Source organism: Ipomoea nil, unplaced genomic scaffold (assembly GCF_001879475.1).
Source record: "Ipomoea nil cultivar Tokyo-kokei standard unplaced genomic scaffold, Asagao_1.1 scaffold3384, whole genome shotgun sequence".
NCBI classification, from domain to species: domain Eukaryota; kingdom Viridiplantae; phylum Streptophyta; class Magnoliopsida; order Solanales; family Convolvulaceae; genus Ipomoea; species Ipomoea nil.
This window is the reverse complement of record NW_017619812.1, coordinates 1340195-1354687: the sequence shown is the minus strand read 5'-3', so window position 1 is coordinate 1354687 and position 14493 is coordinate 1340195. Positions and strand designations below refer to the sequence as shown.

General features: G+C 37.4%; 1 protein-coding gene across 3 annotated transcripts in view; it reads left to right on the top strand.

Annotated features, from left to right (window-relative positions):
• The first annotated feature begins 357 nt into the window (after positions 1-357).
• LOC109171011 (transcriptional corepressor LEUNIG) overlaps positions 358-14493 on the top strand; it is a 43251-nt gene continuing 29115 nt past the window's right edge. Inside the window, exons 1-18 of one of the 3 annotated variants that reach the window (XM_019320141.1) lie at positions 359-763; positions 1339-1436; positions 1543-1652; positions 2973-3332; positions 3409-3500; positions 3769-3850; positions 3961-4036; positions 4232-4281; positions 4705-5019; positions 5343-5573; positions 5806-6054; positions 6193-6310; positions 9653-9762; positions 9854-10003; positions 10193-10348; positions 10453-10569; positions 11289-11495; positions 11608-12024. In XM_019320141.1, coding sequence (XP_019175686.1) covers positions 732-763; positions 1339-1436; positions 1543-1652; positions 2973-3332; positions 3409-3500; positions 3769-3850; positions 3961-4036; positions 4232-4281; positions 4705-5019; positions 5343-5573; positions 5806-6054; positions 6193-6310; positions 9653-9762; positions 9854-10003; positions 10193-10348; positions 10453-10569; positions 11289-11495; positions 11608-11751 — 2697 coding nt within the window. In that variant the 5' untranslated portion in view covers positions 359-731 and the 3' untranslated portion in view covers positions 11752-12024. Of the gene's footprint in view, positions 764-1338; positions 1437-1542; positions 1653-2972; positions 3333-3408; positions 3501-3768; positions 3851-3960; positions 4037-4231; positions 4282-4704; positions 5020-5342; positions 5574-5805; positions 6055-6168; positions 6311-9652; positions 9763-9853; positions 10004-10192; positions 10349-10452; positions 10570-11288; positions 11496-11607; positions 12025-14493 lie in introns of those variants that run through there. The other 2 variants (XM_019320140.1, XM_019320143.1) reach the window with 2 other exon arrangements.

Genomic DNA, 14493 nt, shown 5'->3' with positions numbered 1-14493 from the left:
CTAGAAGCATAAAAAAATCACGAATAAAAAAATTATATTAAAACTAAGGGACTTGCGTGTAAATATTACAAATCATAAGCACCGATTTGAAAGCTTTTAAAGGCGGAGAGTCGCACTAAATGACATGTTACTCCAATCATTACCATATAACCAAGTTTAATGAATCGTAAATACGCCAAAATTTGGAAGGTTATTTTAGTCATTATGTCGACCTCTATAATCTTCTACCGGGACTGGGAGATGTAAATTGGAAAACTACGAAGGACTTTCCCACAAATTCCTTCAACAGAGCCAATATATGATATCTGCAACAGCAGTTTAGCTTCCAAATCCTTCACCAAAACACATAAGAAAATAAAGTAAAAAAAGGGGGAAATTTTCAATCCACATGGAAAGCACAAAAAAATTGAAAAATCTCATTAAATAAAAGGGAAAAAAAAATAAAAGAAAGTTTCTCATTCTCTGTCCTGTGTCTGGTCTTCATCTATATTCTCTCTGGGTGTTTTTTTTTTCTTCTTGAAAGTGTACTTTTATTTTGGCTATGGAAGTTTGGGGTTTTTTCTGTTTAATTTGAATAAAAGCAGCAGGATTGGGTTTTTTCCCCTTATTTTTAGTTTGTGGCGAGCTCGAAAAAGTACAGAGCTTGGGAGAGAAGGAGCTGAAGGAGTTGAGGGCTTAGGATCTGACATTACAGAGGGTTGTTTGGTTTGGGTGAATTGGATTGAGGAAACATGTCTCAGACCAACTGGGAAGCTGACAAAATGTAAGCTTTCTTGATACTTTGTATTTGTTTCAGTTCTTTATACAAATTTTTGGGGTTTGGATACCAATTTTTCTGTAATCTCTATGCTATTTGGTAGATTTGGGTTCTGGGCATATGTATATGATGTAGCTATATTTTTGTTTTTTTTTTTTTTTTTTTGTTTTTTGTTTTTTTGTTTTTTCTCTGCTTTTCTCCCTGTTGGGCATTTAGGGTTTGCAAACCTTGAGGGAAGTGTATGTGGTAGAGGAAAAAGTTAATTTTCTTTAAAATCTGGATTTCGTATTAATGGTAGAAAGCTTATGCTTGCAAATATTAGCAGACTGTTCAAAATCAAGATTTCCGTTCCTTGAATTGAGATTTGAGCCTTGGTTTGGGTGTTAAACTTCCTCTTTCCCTTCCTTCTGTGGTGATAATTCTTGGTTTTATGATTAATTATAGGAGTTTTTTCTTAGTTTTTGTTTTCTGTTCTGTACTTGCTATTTCATTTATTAGGGTTTTGAACTTCATACCATACTGTTCCTTAATTATGTTTTGCTCTTGGCATTTATTTATTTGTTTTAAATTTCAAATTTCAGGTTAGATGTGTATATTCATGATTACTTAGTGAAGAGAGATTTAAAGGCTACTGCTCAGGCTTTTCAAGCGGAAGGGAAAGTTTCATCCGACCCAGTTGGTAAGCTTTTCCGCGGAGTTTATGCAAAGAAGAGAGTTATGGTTTCTTTACCAAATTTTGTGTTTTTTCGCGATGTGCTGACCTTTCTGTGACGTAACTGTTTCAGCGATTGACGCTCCTGGTGGTTTTCTATTTGAATGGTGGTCAGTGTTTTGGGATATATTTATTGCTCGGACTAATGAGAAGCACTCTGATGTTGCTGCATCCTATATCGAGGTTAGTTAATTCTTCGGAGTTTGTCAGAAGGGTTCCAGCTTGTAAACAGGGTTATATCTCTAAAGATGAGTATTTTATGAAGCGTGCATGTTCAAAAGTGAATTTAGAAATGCTTGATCGACTATAGAACTGGTTGCCGTGATGTTGAAGTTAACGATGTTTTATTATATGTGCTGTCCGTGTTAAAACAGATAACATCTGTTTAAAAAAAGACGTTATTTAATAGAAAACAATCAGTAGACCTTATTTAACGGCTACCGTGTCTTTTAAGAGATCAATTTATTGATTGGTTTTGTCGTTTTTGGTGATTGTTAATCATGCCCGTGATGGGTTAATTTTGTTTTAGAAAACATCTGTCTAGTTTTGGCATCTGTTGCCACGTGTGATTCATAGGATCGTTTTTAGATTATTGGGTAACACTTGTGAGACCGTCTCACGGGTCTCAATCCGTGAGACGGGTTGAATCTTTGATTAATGGGTCGGATTTTTGACCTCATTAATCAAAGATCCGACCCGTCTCACGGATTGAGACCTGTGAGATGGTCTTACACATGTTTTTGCCTAGATTATTTGCGTCAGTTGCTAAAAATGCTTGATTTGATATCCTGTGGGCCATTCCAGCATTTAGGGATCTGTTAATTCCCCTAGATATTAATAGATCGATATTGCAGCATAGGCCGTGTACAGGAAAAATTACTAGGAGTCTCATTATTTTATGTCGCATACTTTGCATAAGTTTTATTGTAATGAAAGAGAGTGTTTAATTGAATTAGTTCAAGATAGTTCTCGAATGTCTTCGAAGATCTTTGTTTGTTATTCAGAGTAGTTTCCTTCCCAGGCATCTTTTCTTTGCCCCCTATTCCCCATTTTCGTTAATAAATCATAAGAGTTAATGCTATATGGGGTCCTCCGAGTATAGAAGTTTTGCCACATTTAGTCCTAAACTTCCAAATTGACCACCCGTGGTCCTTCGACTTTCAAATTGTTATCATCAGTGGTCCAAGTTAACCACCCATCGTCCTTCAACTTTCAAAATTTAACCAGTCGCAGTCCTCCTGGAAGGACCATGGGTGGGTAAATTTTGATAGTTGAAGGACCATGGGTGGTTAACATGGACCACAAATGTTAACAATTTGAAACTCGAAGGACCACGAGTGGTCAATTTGTAAGTTTAGAGGACTAAACATGGCAAAATCATTATACTCGGAGGACCCGAGATGATATTAACTCTAAATCAGAATGTATGCTTTGCTCCATGCCAGCTATGTGCCCTAAAATTTTGCACGTGCTCTTTTTACTAAGAAAAAATAAAATTTGCAGACTCAGCTGATGAAAGCGAGGGAACAGCAACAACAACAGCAGCAGCAGCAGCAGCCCCAACAGCCGCAACAGCAGCAGCAAATGCAAATGCAACAGCTTCTATTGCAGAGACAAGCGCAACAACAGCAGCAACAGCAGCAGCAACAACAGCAGCAGCAACAACAACAACAGCCACAATCGCAACAGCAGCAACAGCGGAGAGATGGCAACCATATGTTGAATGGCACGCCCAATGGAATTGTGGGAAATGATTCTCTCATGAGACAGAGTCCCGGTGCAAATGCATTGGCTACTAAAATGTACGAGGAAGGACTAAAAGTACCTGGCCAGAGGGATCCTATAGATGATGCCGCTATGAAGGTATGAATATTTTAGGAAAGTGAGGAAACTTGTGTATACTTTCTTTTGTTACTGATTGTATAATAAATGGCTACAGCAAAGATTTGGTGAGAACGCTAGCCAGCTGTTGGATCCAAGCCATGCTTCCATTCTGAAATCTGCAACAGCTGCAGCTGGACAACCTTCAGGGTATGATTATCTAGATCTCCGTTGCTTTATACCTTTTGATGTGATTGATTGGTGTTATTTTACCTTATCCCAATATTGGTTACATCTAGATTTTCTTTAGGAACTAGTTTTATTTTTCTGTTTTTGTACTTTTTTTTTACTGATTGTTGTGGTGTCTTTTGAGATTATTTTTTGAACTGATGCTTATCTTCATAAATGTTAGGTTGAGTTTTAATTGCCAATTGATTTACTTCAAATAATCTAAGGTATAAAGCTTTCCTATTTCCAGTCAAGTGCTTCATGGTGCAGCTGGGGGTATGTCTCCACAAGTTCAGGCGGCTCGGAGCCAGCAACTTCCGGGGTCCACACCAGTTAGGATTGTTTTTCCTTCTCTTTTCATAGTCTAGGAATGATTTTTTTCCCCCAAATATTCAAGAATGAAATTTTAATTAATGTAATGTCAATTACAATTGTATACCAGGACATAAAGCCTGAAATCAACCAAATGCTGAACCCCCGAGCTCCTGGTCCTGAAGGATCATTGATGGGGATGCCCGGTATGTTCCACTATATCCATATACTACTCCCCCCTTTTTATGTCTTAACTAACCTGGTTCTAGATACCATCACCAGTAAATATGGATTTTATTATTAATTGTGTTCATAAACTGGAAATGAGGCATTATAGTTCTACCTTCCTTGAATGTATAATCTGTTTGTATGCATAATTAAATTGTCTGCGCTTGTGTTAGGTTCAAATCAAGGTGGCAACAATTTGACTTTGAAGGGATGGCCCTTGACTGTAAGTTCTTTAGAATTTATGATGCCTTTTTAGTTATTTATTATTTTGGTCTCCACGACTTTACAGCTTTATTACGTGCTTAAATATTATTATGATCATTGTTGTTAAGGCGTCGCTTAGGCGACACCTAGGTGTCCGGTCGCTTAACGAGCTCGCCATGCCTTACAAAAAAACCCCTACTAACGGTCGTTATAGAACTTCATTATTTCCAGTTGTTAGAATTTCATTAATTGTGAGACTTTCTTACTCTTTATTACTATGCATTGCAGCATTGGCCATTAATTATGAGTAACTTGCTGCCTGGAAGTTTCTTATGTTTTTGCTTCTTTACTCTGCCAATTAATTTTGACCTATATGTGACTCGGCTCGAATCATTTCTTCCCTTATTTTTCAACCCTTTTTAATTACGTATGGTTTGTCCAGGGTTTTGATCAGCTTCGGTCTGGGATTCTCCAGCATCAGAAGTCATTTATGCAGGGTCCTCAACCCTTTCATCAACTACAGATGCTATCACCACAGCATCAGCACCAACTATTACTGGCACAGCAAAATATGACTTCACCCTCTGCTGGTGATGCAGAGAGCAGAAGGCTTAGAATGCTCTTTAATAACCGGAACATCACTATGGGGAAGGATGGTCTCTCAAATTCGGTTGGTGATGTTCAAAATATTGGTTCACCTTTGCAGGCTGGTTGTTCTGTTTTGTCTCGTGGTGCAGATCCAGATATGGTAATCAAGGTACCATTTCCTTTGTACACCCTCCGTCCCATTTTATGTGTCTGATTCGGTTAACGAGGCTTGACTGAAGCTATTTTTAATTTAATTTTTCATAATATTAAGTTTAGTATTAGTATGCAAAATTTATATATTTAGAAACTACACTAAAAGTACTATTAAACACAAAAAATTAAATTTAAAAATAGTAAGTAGGACAGATAAAATGAGACAGAGGGAGTAGTTCTTTTTGCCCATGAATTTCTTACCTGCAATTTTTATTCTCCACGTGACCTATGCCCTACAGCTGCTAATTTTTATTTTTATTTTTATTTTTAAATGCTTAGTTAAAGTTGGCACAATTGCAACAACAACAACAACAGCAGCAGCAGCAACAACAACAGTCACAACAGAACAGCAATCCACAACAACAGCCACAGCAGCAACTTCAGCAACACTCACTTTCCAGCCAGCAACCACAAAGTTCAAACCATAGTCTTCAGCAAGATAAAATTATGGGATCTGGAAGTGTTACTGGGGATGGCAGCATTTCAAATTCTTTTAGGGGGAATGAACAGGTCTCTCATTTTCTGATTGATTAATTATGGCTTATGCTGTCTAGAGCATTTTATTGAAATTATCAAAAGGAATATTGGTTATGCATTTTGTTTAACTTGTTTGCCAGTAACCTTTATCATATTTAGAGGAGATTTCACTGATAAAAGTATTAATGCTTTGTTGTCTTTGAAATAGACTTTTCAAATACTGCAAACTAATTGGTTTCTAACATGGTCTTTGCTGCATTTCAAGGCTTCAAAAACCCAGACTGGTGGGAGAAAGAGAAAACAGCCAGTCTCATCTTCTGGGCCTGCAAATAGCTCTGGAACTGCAAACACTGCTGGACCGTCTCCTAGTTCAGCTCCATCAACACCATCAACTCACACTGCTGGAGATGCGATGTCAGTGCCTCCCATGCATAATAGTGGCAGTTCTTCAAAGCCAATGATGATGTTTGGAACAGATAACAACGGTACACTTACCTCACCATCAAATCAGTTGGTAAGCATAGTCCTTAAATATAGAAGAAACTCTTATTAGTTGCTTATCCAAAAAGAAAAATTCTTGCAAAGTTGTGCTAGTTCTCATTTGTATAATTGTATTTGATTTTGGCAGTGGGATGATAAAGATCTTGTGCAGGCTGACATGGATCGTTTTGTGGATGATGGTTCTCTTGATGATAATGTTGAATCCTTTTTATCTCATGATGATGCAGATCCAAGAGATACAGTTGGTCGTGGTATGGACGTTAGTAAAGGTGAGTTTGCTGCTACTTATTTTTCCTAGCTTACAGCTTAATATATTTTTCTTTAATGGATAATGTTTATATGGTGTTCTTGCTTCCCAGAATGCGGATACAATTTACCTCTTGCATAGTATGCTCGTGTATTTCATTTTCAAATTTTGACTGCATAGAATAACTACAATAAACTCAACAATCTTGCATTCTTGCAAAGTATCCGCCCTCAGTGAGTCTTGATCTTTGTCAGGCCCTACACTATTTTAAACTTGATAAATCTTCTAAAACATCAACTGTACCAAAGTCCAAAGAATATATACTGCACTTAGCGTCCGTGCAAGTGATGTAAATATCAACAGTCTGATCTAATACATTGGAATGGACTTGATGTAAATAAATTACTCCCTCCGTCCCGAATTGGTTGGCTCATTTGCTTTTTGCACGCTTTTTAAGGAATTAAAGTAAATGTTATGTATTTTCCAATTATGCCCTTCACTTTTTCACTTTTGGGAATAAAAGCAAAAGTCATAAGGGTAATTTGGGAAAAAGTAGAATGATGGTGATGTTCAATTTTGGAAAGAGGACAACATTTTGGGACAAACTAAAAAGGAAAGTAAGACATGCAAAATGGGATAGAGGGAGTATAATGTTAGGGTTCACATTTACGGAAGTAAACTCTGTTCGTGCAAGTGTCAGTAAATCAAATCCACTGGGGGTTGTAAATCAAATCCCAAAATAGTTCAAAAAGCTTGAGCTCGTGTGCGTCGGCACCTGCGGGGTAAGTTATTTTTCCAATGCAAAGCCACTGGACTCTCAGCCGAAAGTTCGAAAGTTCGACCTTGAGAGAGAGGTTGAAAGTTGGTGTAACACCCCACTTTTCTTATACCTAATTACAGTTCTAATACCAAAATTAACATAAACTAAGCAGCGGATAAACAACTTAGATAATAAACTAGTGGGAAATGTCACCAGCACAACCACCTCCTCCACGGTGATTGCACAGGCTAAAGATGAAACTAACTCATAAAATCCAAAATAACATAGCATTACTTAATTAAAGTCAAAAGGGGTAAACACCCCGATGTCTAACATCCAACATCAAAACATAAGTCTACAGTCCGTCAAAATAAACATCATAATAAAAATACTACGAGTTTTGACTACTAGATCTACTAAGCTAGTCTAATTCGATCATCTCTCAACGCTGGGCCCACCTGAAAGGGGTTTTGCAAAACAACACATAGACAAGTAGGAAAACACCCGTTAGCACTAAGCTAAGTATAATCACACTCAACCCTGTAAAGTACTACAGTATATACTTTTGGAAAAACATTTGTTCACAGACTCAGTTAAACAATCTCATCACTTAGACAACTTAAGATACATCATAGACTTACTATATGCTTGCAACCTATAATATCAACATGCATGCTTCAAATATAAACAACTCATCAACATAAATATACCAACACATATTTCTCATAACAAGTCTCATCATAGCTAACTCATGCTATCAGTCAAATTCATACTAACAACCAATACGAAATTATCTTTATGCTTTCAAGTTCTCATCATGCAAACTGGATATGTAAGACATCAAAATGTAACTAAAACAATCATGCTCGATATACAACCTCGATTAATCATTCTCATTATGCAATCTCATGCAATACTATACTCAAATGCAATCTCGTGTAATACTATACTCAAATGCAATCTCGTGTAATACTATAAGTATACTCATACACTCGTTTGTAAAATAGAATACTTTCTGTGGAGGTCTCTTGCTTGCTTTCTTTCTTTCTTTCTTAGAGTCGCAATGACTCGCTTTCTTTCTTTCTTTCTTTTCTTAAGAGTCGCAATGACTAACTTTCTTAATAAATGGATGAGGTAGGAACTTCACCATTAATATATTTTTCTTTAATGGATAATGTTTATATGGCGTTCTTGCTTCCCAGAATGCGGATACAATTTACCTCTTGCATAGTATGCTTGTGTATTTCATTTTCAAATTTTGATTGAATAGAATAACTACAAATTGCTTCTATAAACTCCACAATCTTGCATTCTTGGAAAGTATCCGCCCTCAGTGAGTCTTGATCTTTGTCAGGCCCTGTATCTGGGCGGCCACACATATCCTCTTCTAGCAGTAGACTAGTATGATTCTAAGAAATCATGCCAGAAAAATTCACAACTATTAGGGGCTTACAGCTAAATTATAACCCTCCAAGAGTCCAAGACATGTTATAAACTACTCCGTATATAGCAGTTCCTTAGAGCTGTCCAAAGAAGTGCCCACTTGAATTATCTATCTACTCAGCTCTTTGTAGCTATAGTGTAACTGCAGGAATTTCATACTGGTCCATCTAGAACAGCTTTGATGCCTTCAACATATATTACAGAAGAATCCTATGCTGCATATCTAGAATCACCCAGGCTGTAGTCTTTCCAAATTTCTGCAAGGTAAAATGGACTATAATCCTAGTAAAAATTTGCAGAAAACACAAAATGACCCTCAAGGATATCTAGGTCAGGCCAGTGAAATTCTACTACCTCTTGCCCTTTGATATTTGAGGACACTGTACAGAGGATCCACATGCATGAAAACCACCTGCAAAGAAGAGTTACCATACTTACTGAGAATGTCTAAATGTGAGAACAAACCTGGCTAATTTAGATTGTTGGAAATGTATGGGTTACCATATATCTGATAATGTCTCAGAAGAAACCAGCAAGTTCTATGGGAATGCATGGCTCTATGGTGATGTCCTCCATCTGCTTCTATTGCTTTCATAAGCATTTCACCATATGATCTTATGCTTCATTCTATGCAGTCCTCCATTTTGTATAATAATAGAAAAATGCACCATCTTTCAAATTACTTGACCTATTTAGGTTCTTGATAGTTGACTGGCTTTTATATTGACCACATTTTTGCTTAACCTTCCAAATCTGTTGAATTTGTAAATTTGAGGGTGATAGTTCTTTGTGTAGTCTTAAACGATCATTGTTTCTACAAAATATACATTGTATTTATTATCATTGCATTTTATTCTGAAAAAGAAAATTCAGACCTTTGGAAACTGAATCTGGGATGATTTAGACAGCTGTTTGACTATTGTTCATGAATCATGATGCAATGGTTTAACCTTCATTTGAGAAACAAGAGTAGTTTCTAGTACTAAATGCATTTTCTTATCTCTTTTGCTGATTTTCTCCGTTTTCCTGATTTGTCCTTTGTGCTTTTATATGGTGTTTCAAGATTGATGTCTATGAACTCTCTAGATTGGTAGCATGCTACTTCTTGTGTCATATTTTTGCAAAATTGTCGTCTCTGATGTAAATAAATTATAATGTTAGGGTTCACATTTACGGAAGTAAACTCTGTTCGTGCAAGTGTCAGTAAAGTAGTCTGCTGCCACTTCTCATCAGATGGAAAGCTGCTTGTCAGCGGTGGCCATGATAAAAAGGTGAACAATTAGAGCTTCTGAATTTCCTCACTGGTTCATATTTGATTGTTCTGATCTTTACAAGGTTTTGTTTCGTTATCTGGTCATGCAGGCTGTTTTGTGGCATACAGATACCTTAAAGCCAAAAACTACACTTGAAGAGCATTCATCACTTATAACTGATGTTCGTTTTAGTCCAAGCATGGCCCGCCTTGCAACATCTTCTTTCGACAAGAGTGTAAGAGTTTGGGGTGCTGACAATGTAAGCCAACATTATACTGTACTTTGTTTCTTTTCTTTCTGAGTCATGTCCAAACTTAAAACTTTGGTTGATCGTTCAAATTTGTGAGTCCTTTTTTATCTAACCAAAAATGGAAAGGAGGTTTCGAGAGAAGCTTCTTGCCACGGTTTCTTTAAAACTATCCTAATTGGACCTGTATTGTTTGTGTAGCCTGGCTACTCCCTTCGGAATTTTACTGGGCATTCTGCTGGTGTTATGTCACTAGATTTCCATCCCAATAAAGAAGACTTGATCTGTTCCTGTGATGGGGATGGTGAGATTAGGTACTGGAGCATCACCAACGGTAGCTGCACAAGAGCGTTCAAGGTACAATAATTTCAGTTCCATGTTATGAATCTGATGCGTTCTTTCCTCACTGTCATTTTTATTTGATATCATAACTTGATTGTGATGTTCATTATTTGAAATAGGGTGGGACGGCTCAGGTGAGATTTCAGCCTCGTCTTGGCAGGTATCTCGCAGCAGCTGCTGAGAATGTTGTATCAATTCTTGATGTGGAGACACAAACATGCAGACAGACGTTAAAGGTGAGTGCATAGAATTCGTGGGAGAATTTGTTATGGCTATTGGCTAGCCTAGTGTTCAAAACTAATATTTTGTTGGGGCAACCCCAATCAAGTTGGTCAGACTGCTGTTGGCTTGGTAACCACAAGGTTCCAAGTCCGACTCCTAGTGGGAGCGGTCTATTGACCTTCTTGGTTTGAGCTGGTCAGCTAAGGGCCAACCTAGTTACCTAGGCTGGTTTACCTCCTTGTGGTCCTTTGCCGGCTAAGGTCACAAGGCGGTGTTTGTGCACACCCTCGGGTAGTGGCCTCCCTCATTACCCAAAAAGAGAAAAGAAACTAATATTGTGCCTTACCTTTGAAATAGTTTGCCAAGGACCTTGTGGTCTGGTGGCACCAAGTTGCTCTTCCATATGGGAGGTTGTGGGTTCGAGCCTCAGTGGAGGCGGTATTGACTATTTGAGCTTGAGTAGGTTGAGAAAGTAGTTATGAACAAATACTGCATTGTAACAGAGTCAGTAGTACTAAAAAAAAACCTTTGAAATAGTTTATGGGAAGTAATTCCCTCTTGTTGCCCCAAACAACCGGAGAGTTTCTTTACATTATAAATTACTTTAAAGAGTCGGTGTATTATCTTTCTCAGTACTTAATCACTGGTATTAGTGTGAGCTACTATTATGTTGTGTTGCCTGTCCTTGTGTTCCTTAAAGTGGGATGTTACAGATCCATTCTTTGATTTGTAGGGTCATACGAAACCAATTCACTCTGTGTGCTGGGACCCTTCAGGCGAGCATCTGGCTTCAGTGAGCGAGGACTCAGTGAGAGTGTGGACACTGGGTTCAGGAAACGAAGGGAATTGTGTACACGAACTTAGTTCAAACGGCAATAAATTTCACTCATGTGTTTTCCATCCTTCCTACTCTTCATTGCTAGTTATTGGCTGTTACCAGGCAAGTTATCAACCTATCTCCACTCCTTGAGATTACTGTGAAACCTTTAATTTGCGTCCATTTAAGAATGTGATTCTGTGCTAACTAACTAGCCAAACGGCATTTCTTGCAGTCTCTAGAGCTTTGGAACATGACCGAAAACAAAACGATGACGCTTCCTGCACATGAAGGATTGATTGCTTCGTTGGCTGTATCGACTGTGGCGGGCTTGGTTGCTTCAGCCAGTCATGACAAGATCATTAAGCTTTGGAAGTAACGACAACGCCATTACTTCGATTGGAGATGCTGCAACCTTGTTTTTCAACCCCCTTCTCCCTCCTCTTCCTGTTGTATGTTCAACTAAAATTCCTTTTGCAGAGGCTGATTAGGCAGACATAGGCTTTTTAGTTTTTGGTGTTTAATTGTGTAAGTTGATTTCTGTGGTAAGATTACTCCTGTCAATTCTGGTGCAGTGGATGTTTATTATCATGGAAAAACTCAAATATTTGTTACAGAAATTTTAAGTATTTCAGCTGTCATCTTTCATTTATACTTGCATTTTTCTTTTAGCTTTATGGCTTACCATTACAGATTGTGCAACCTTCAAATGGAAGTTCAACCTGGGCATTACTAGAGGATATTTCCACAGAAAAAGCTTTGTTCTTGGAGCTGTTAAAGGTGCAGGCAACTTCCAACCGAAGTGCCAAAATAAGGATTCTAAAGTAATTTTAGTCGAGTAGGTTACTTGTGGGAGTTATAACGTTCTAAGTTTGACATGTGGAAGTGGCACTGTTGGTTACTTAATTTGATAATTACAAGATTTTGAGTACTATTGATTCTGTTATATACTTTCTTTATCTATTACAGTCCAAAGAGTCAATACTCTATTACCGGGTTCGATCTTGTGACCTTCCCTTAAAGGGAGCCTTAGAGATACCTCCCTAATTACAAAATTTAACGTATCTTTCCATGTTAAACTTATTATTGACTTTCTTAGTTCCAATGGATCACTTTGACATTTCAACACATTAATGAATCATCACTTTAACCTGCCGGCAGGATGAATGCATTTTTGGAAAGTCCATGCATCATATAACTTGTATATATGTGACTCCCTTTCAAGAAAGTGAAAAGCTGATTTTGTGCAAATAACCACACTAAAATGTCTAACTTGATAAAAAATTAATTTGTTGAATATAAAAATCAAATAAAATGTCCTTTTTATTTGAGCGACGAGAAAAATTTCGTAATCAATATCTGATAATGTGTATTGGGTAAATTTCATCTTGTGACATTATAAAGAGGTGAATTAGTCTATGTTCTCCATAGTTGACTGACTCAAACCAAGAAAACTAATAAGGTGCTTCCTTGGGAATCGAACTTGTGACCATTTATGCTAGAAGTTATTTTTCTTTGTAAAAAAATTAATGTTTATAATATTAAAGGATGTAGAGGATTTGACATTTAAATTAAAGTAGAAATAATTGGGAAAATCACATATTGGTATCCATTGATAAACAAAAAGTATATTATTTGAAAGTATATATTATTTGGATACTAAAATATCAAATAATGTATATTCAGTACATAAATAATGTACTTTTAGTATATTAAAAATGTACCTTATATTAAAAAAATACATTATTTTGTATAATATACATTCAATACAAAAATAATGTACTGTTAATATATTATAAAAGTACATTTTTAGTGGTCTAAACAACATTGTGTGGACAATGGTCCACATAGTAATTTTCTGCCATGGTAGCTAGGGCTGAGCATAATCCGAAGAAATCGAAAAAACCGGCCGAACCGCGAACCGAAATAGACCAACCGAACCGAACCGATACCCGAGTTGCAAAACCGAACCGACGTCTAAAACGACGTCGGTTTACGGAGTTCGGATAGGGTGGGTTAAAAATTCACCCGACCCGTCCGAATACCCGATAAAAGATAGGGTTGCGTATGTAGATAGCAATACGACGTCGTTTAGGCTTAGTATATATATATGTTGTTACTCCTAACTCCACACTTGCGCAGTCAGTCTCTTGATTCCTTTCTCTTGCTAGGGTTTCCAGACGAGAGCTTCTCTTCTCTCATTCTCTGAGACTCTCAGTTCTCTGCGCAGTCGCACCTTGCGATTTTAGTCCTCACTCCTCAGTTCTCTCTAGTCTTTCTGTACTAGACAAAGACTACCTTCTTTGTAGTCTATACTCTCCTTGTCCGGTTGGTTCTGTTATAGTCCGGTTGGTCACTGGTGGAAGCCCTCATGCCCTGACTGGTGTAGTGGTGCTGTGGTGGTCGTGGACGTGGTGCTGTGGTGGACTACTGGTGTCGTCGAGACGTCGACTTCCAGTAAACTGAAGGCCTGAAGGCTGAAGCCCTCGTTCTCCGGGGTATTTGTGAGAAAAGAAGTAACTCGCTGACCCTATTCTTAAATTTATTGTGATGTATTATGTGGTCTCTGTGATATTGTAGTGGAAGCACTGACTTTGTGTCTTTGTTAGTTGTTACTGCAAACCCTAGTTTTGTAAAAGTTATTTCTTAGATATGTTGGCATATTGCTCTGAGTTTATTGCGAATTTGTGATCTATTTTGTGTCTCTGTGATAATGTGGTGGAAGCACTGACTATGGTTTCTATGATTCTCTGAATTGTGGACTGTGATTAAGTCAATCTGTTGAGAAGTTTCAGATTGTATATCACTTGTCCCTTGTCCCTTGTTTGTGATGTCATGATACTTGATTATGGTTTTTATGATTCTCTGAATTGTGGACTGTGATTAAGTCAATCTGTTGAGAAGTTCCAGATTGTATATCACTTATTCACTTGTCCCTTGTCCCTTGTTTGTGATGTTATGATACTTGATTATGGTTTCTATGATTCTTTGAATTGTGGACTGTGATTAAGTCAATCTGTTGAGAAGTTCCAGATTGTATATCACTTATTCACTTTTCCCTTGTCCCTTGTTTGTGATGTTATGATACTTGATTATGGTTTCTATAATTCTTTGAATTGTG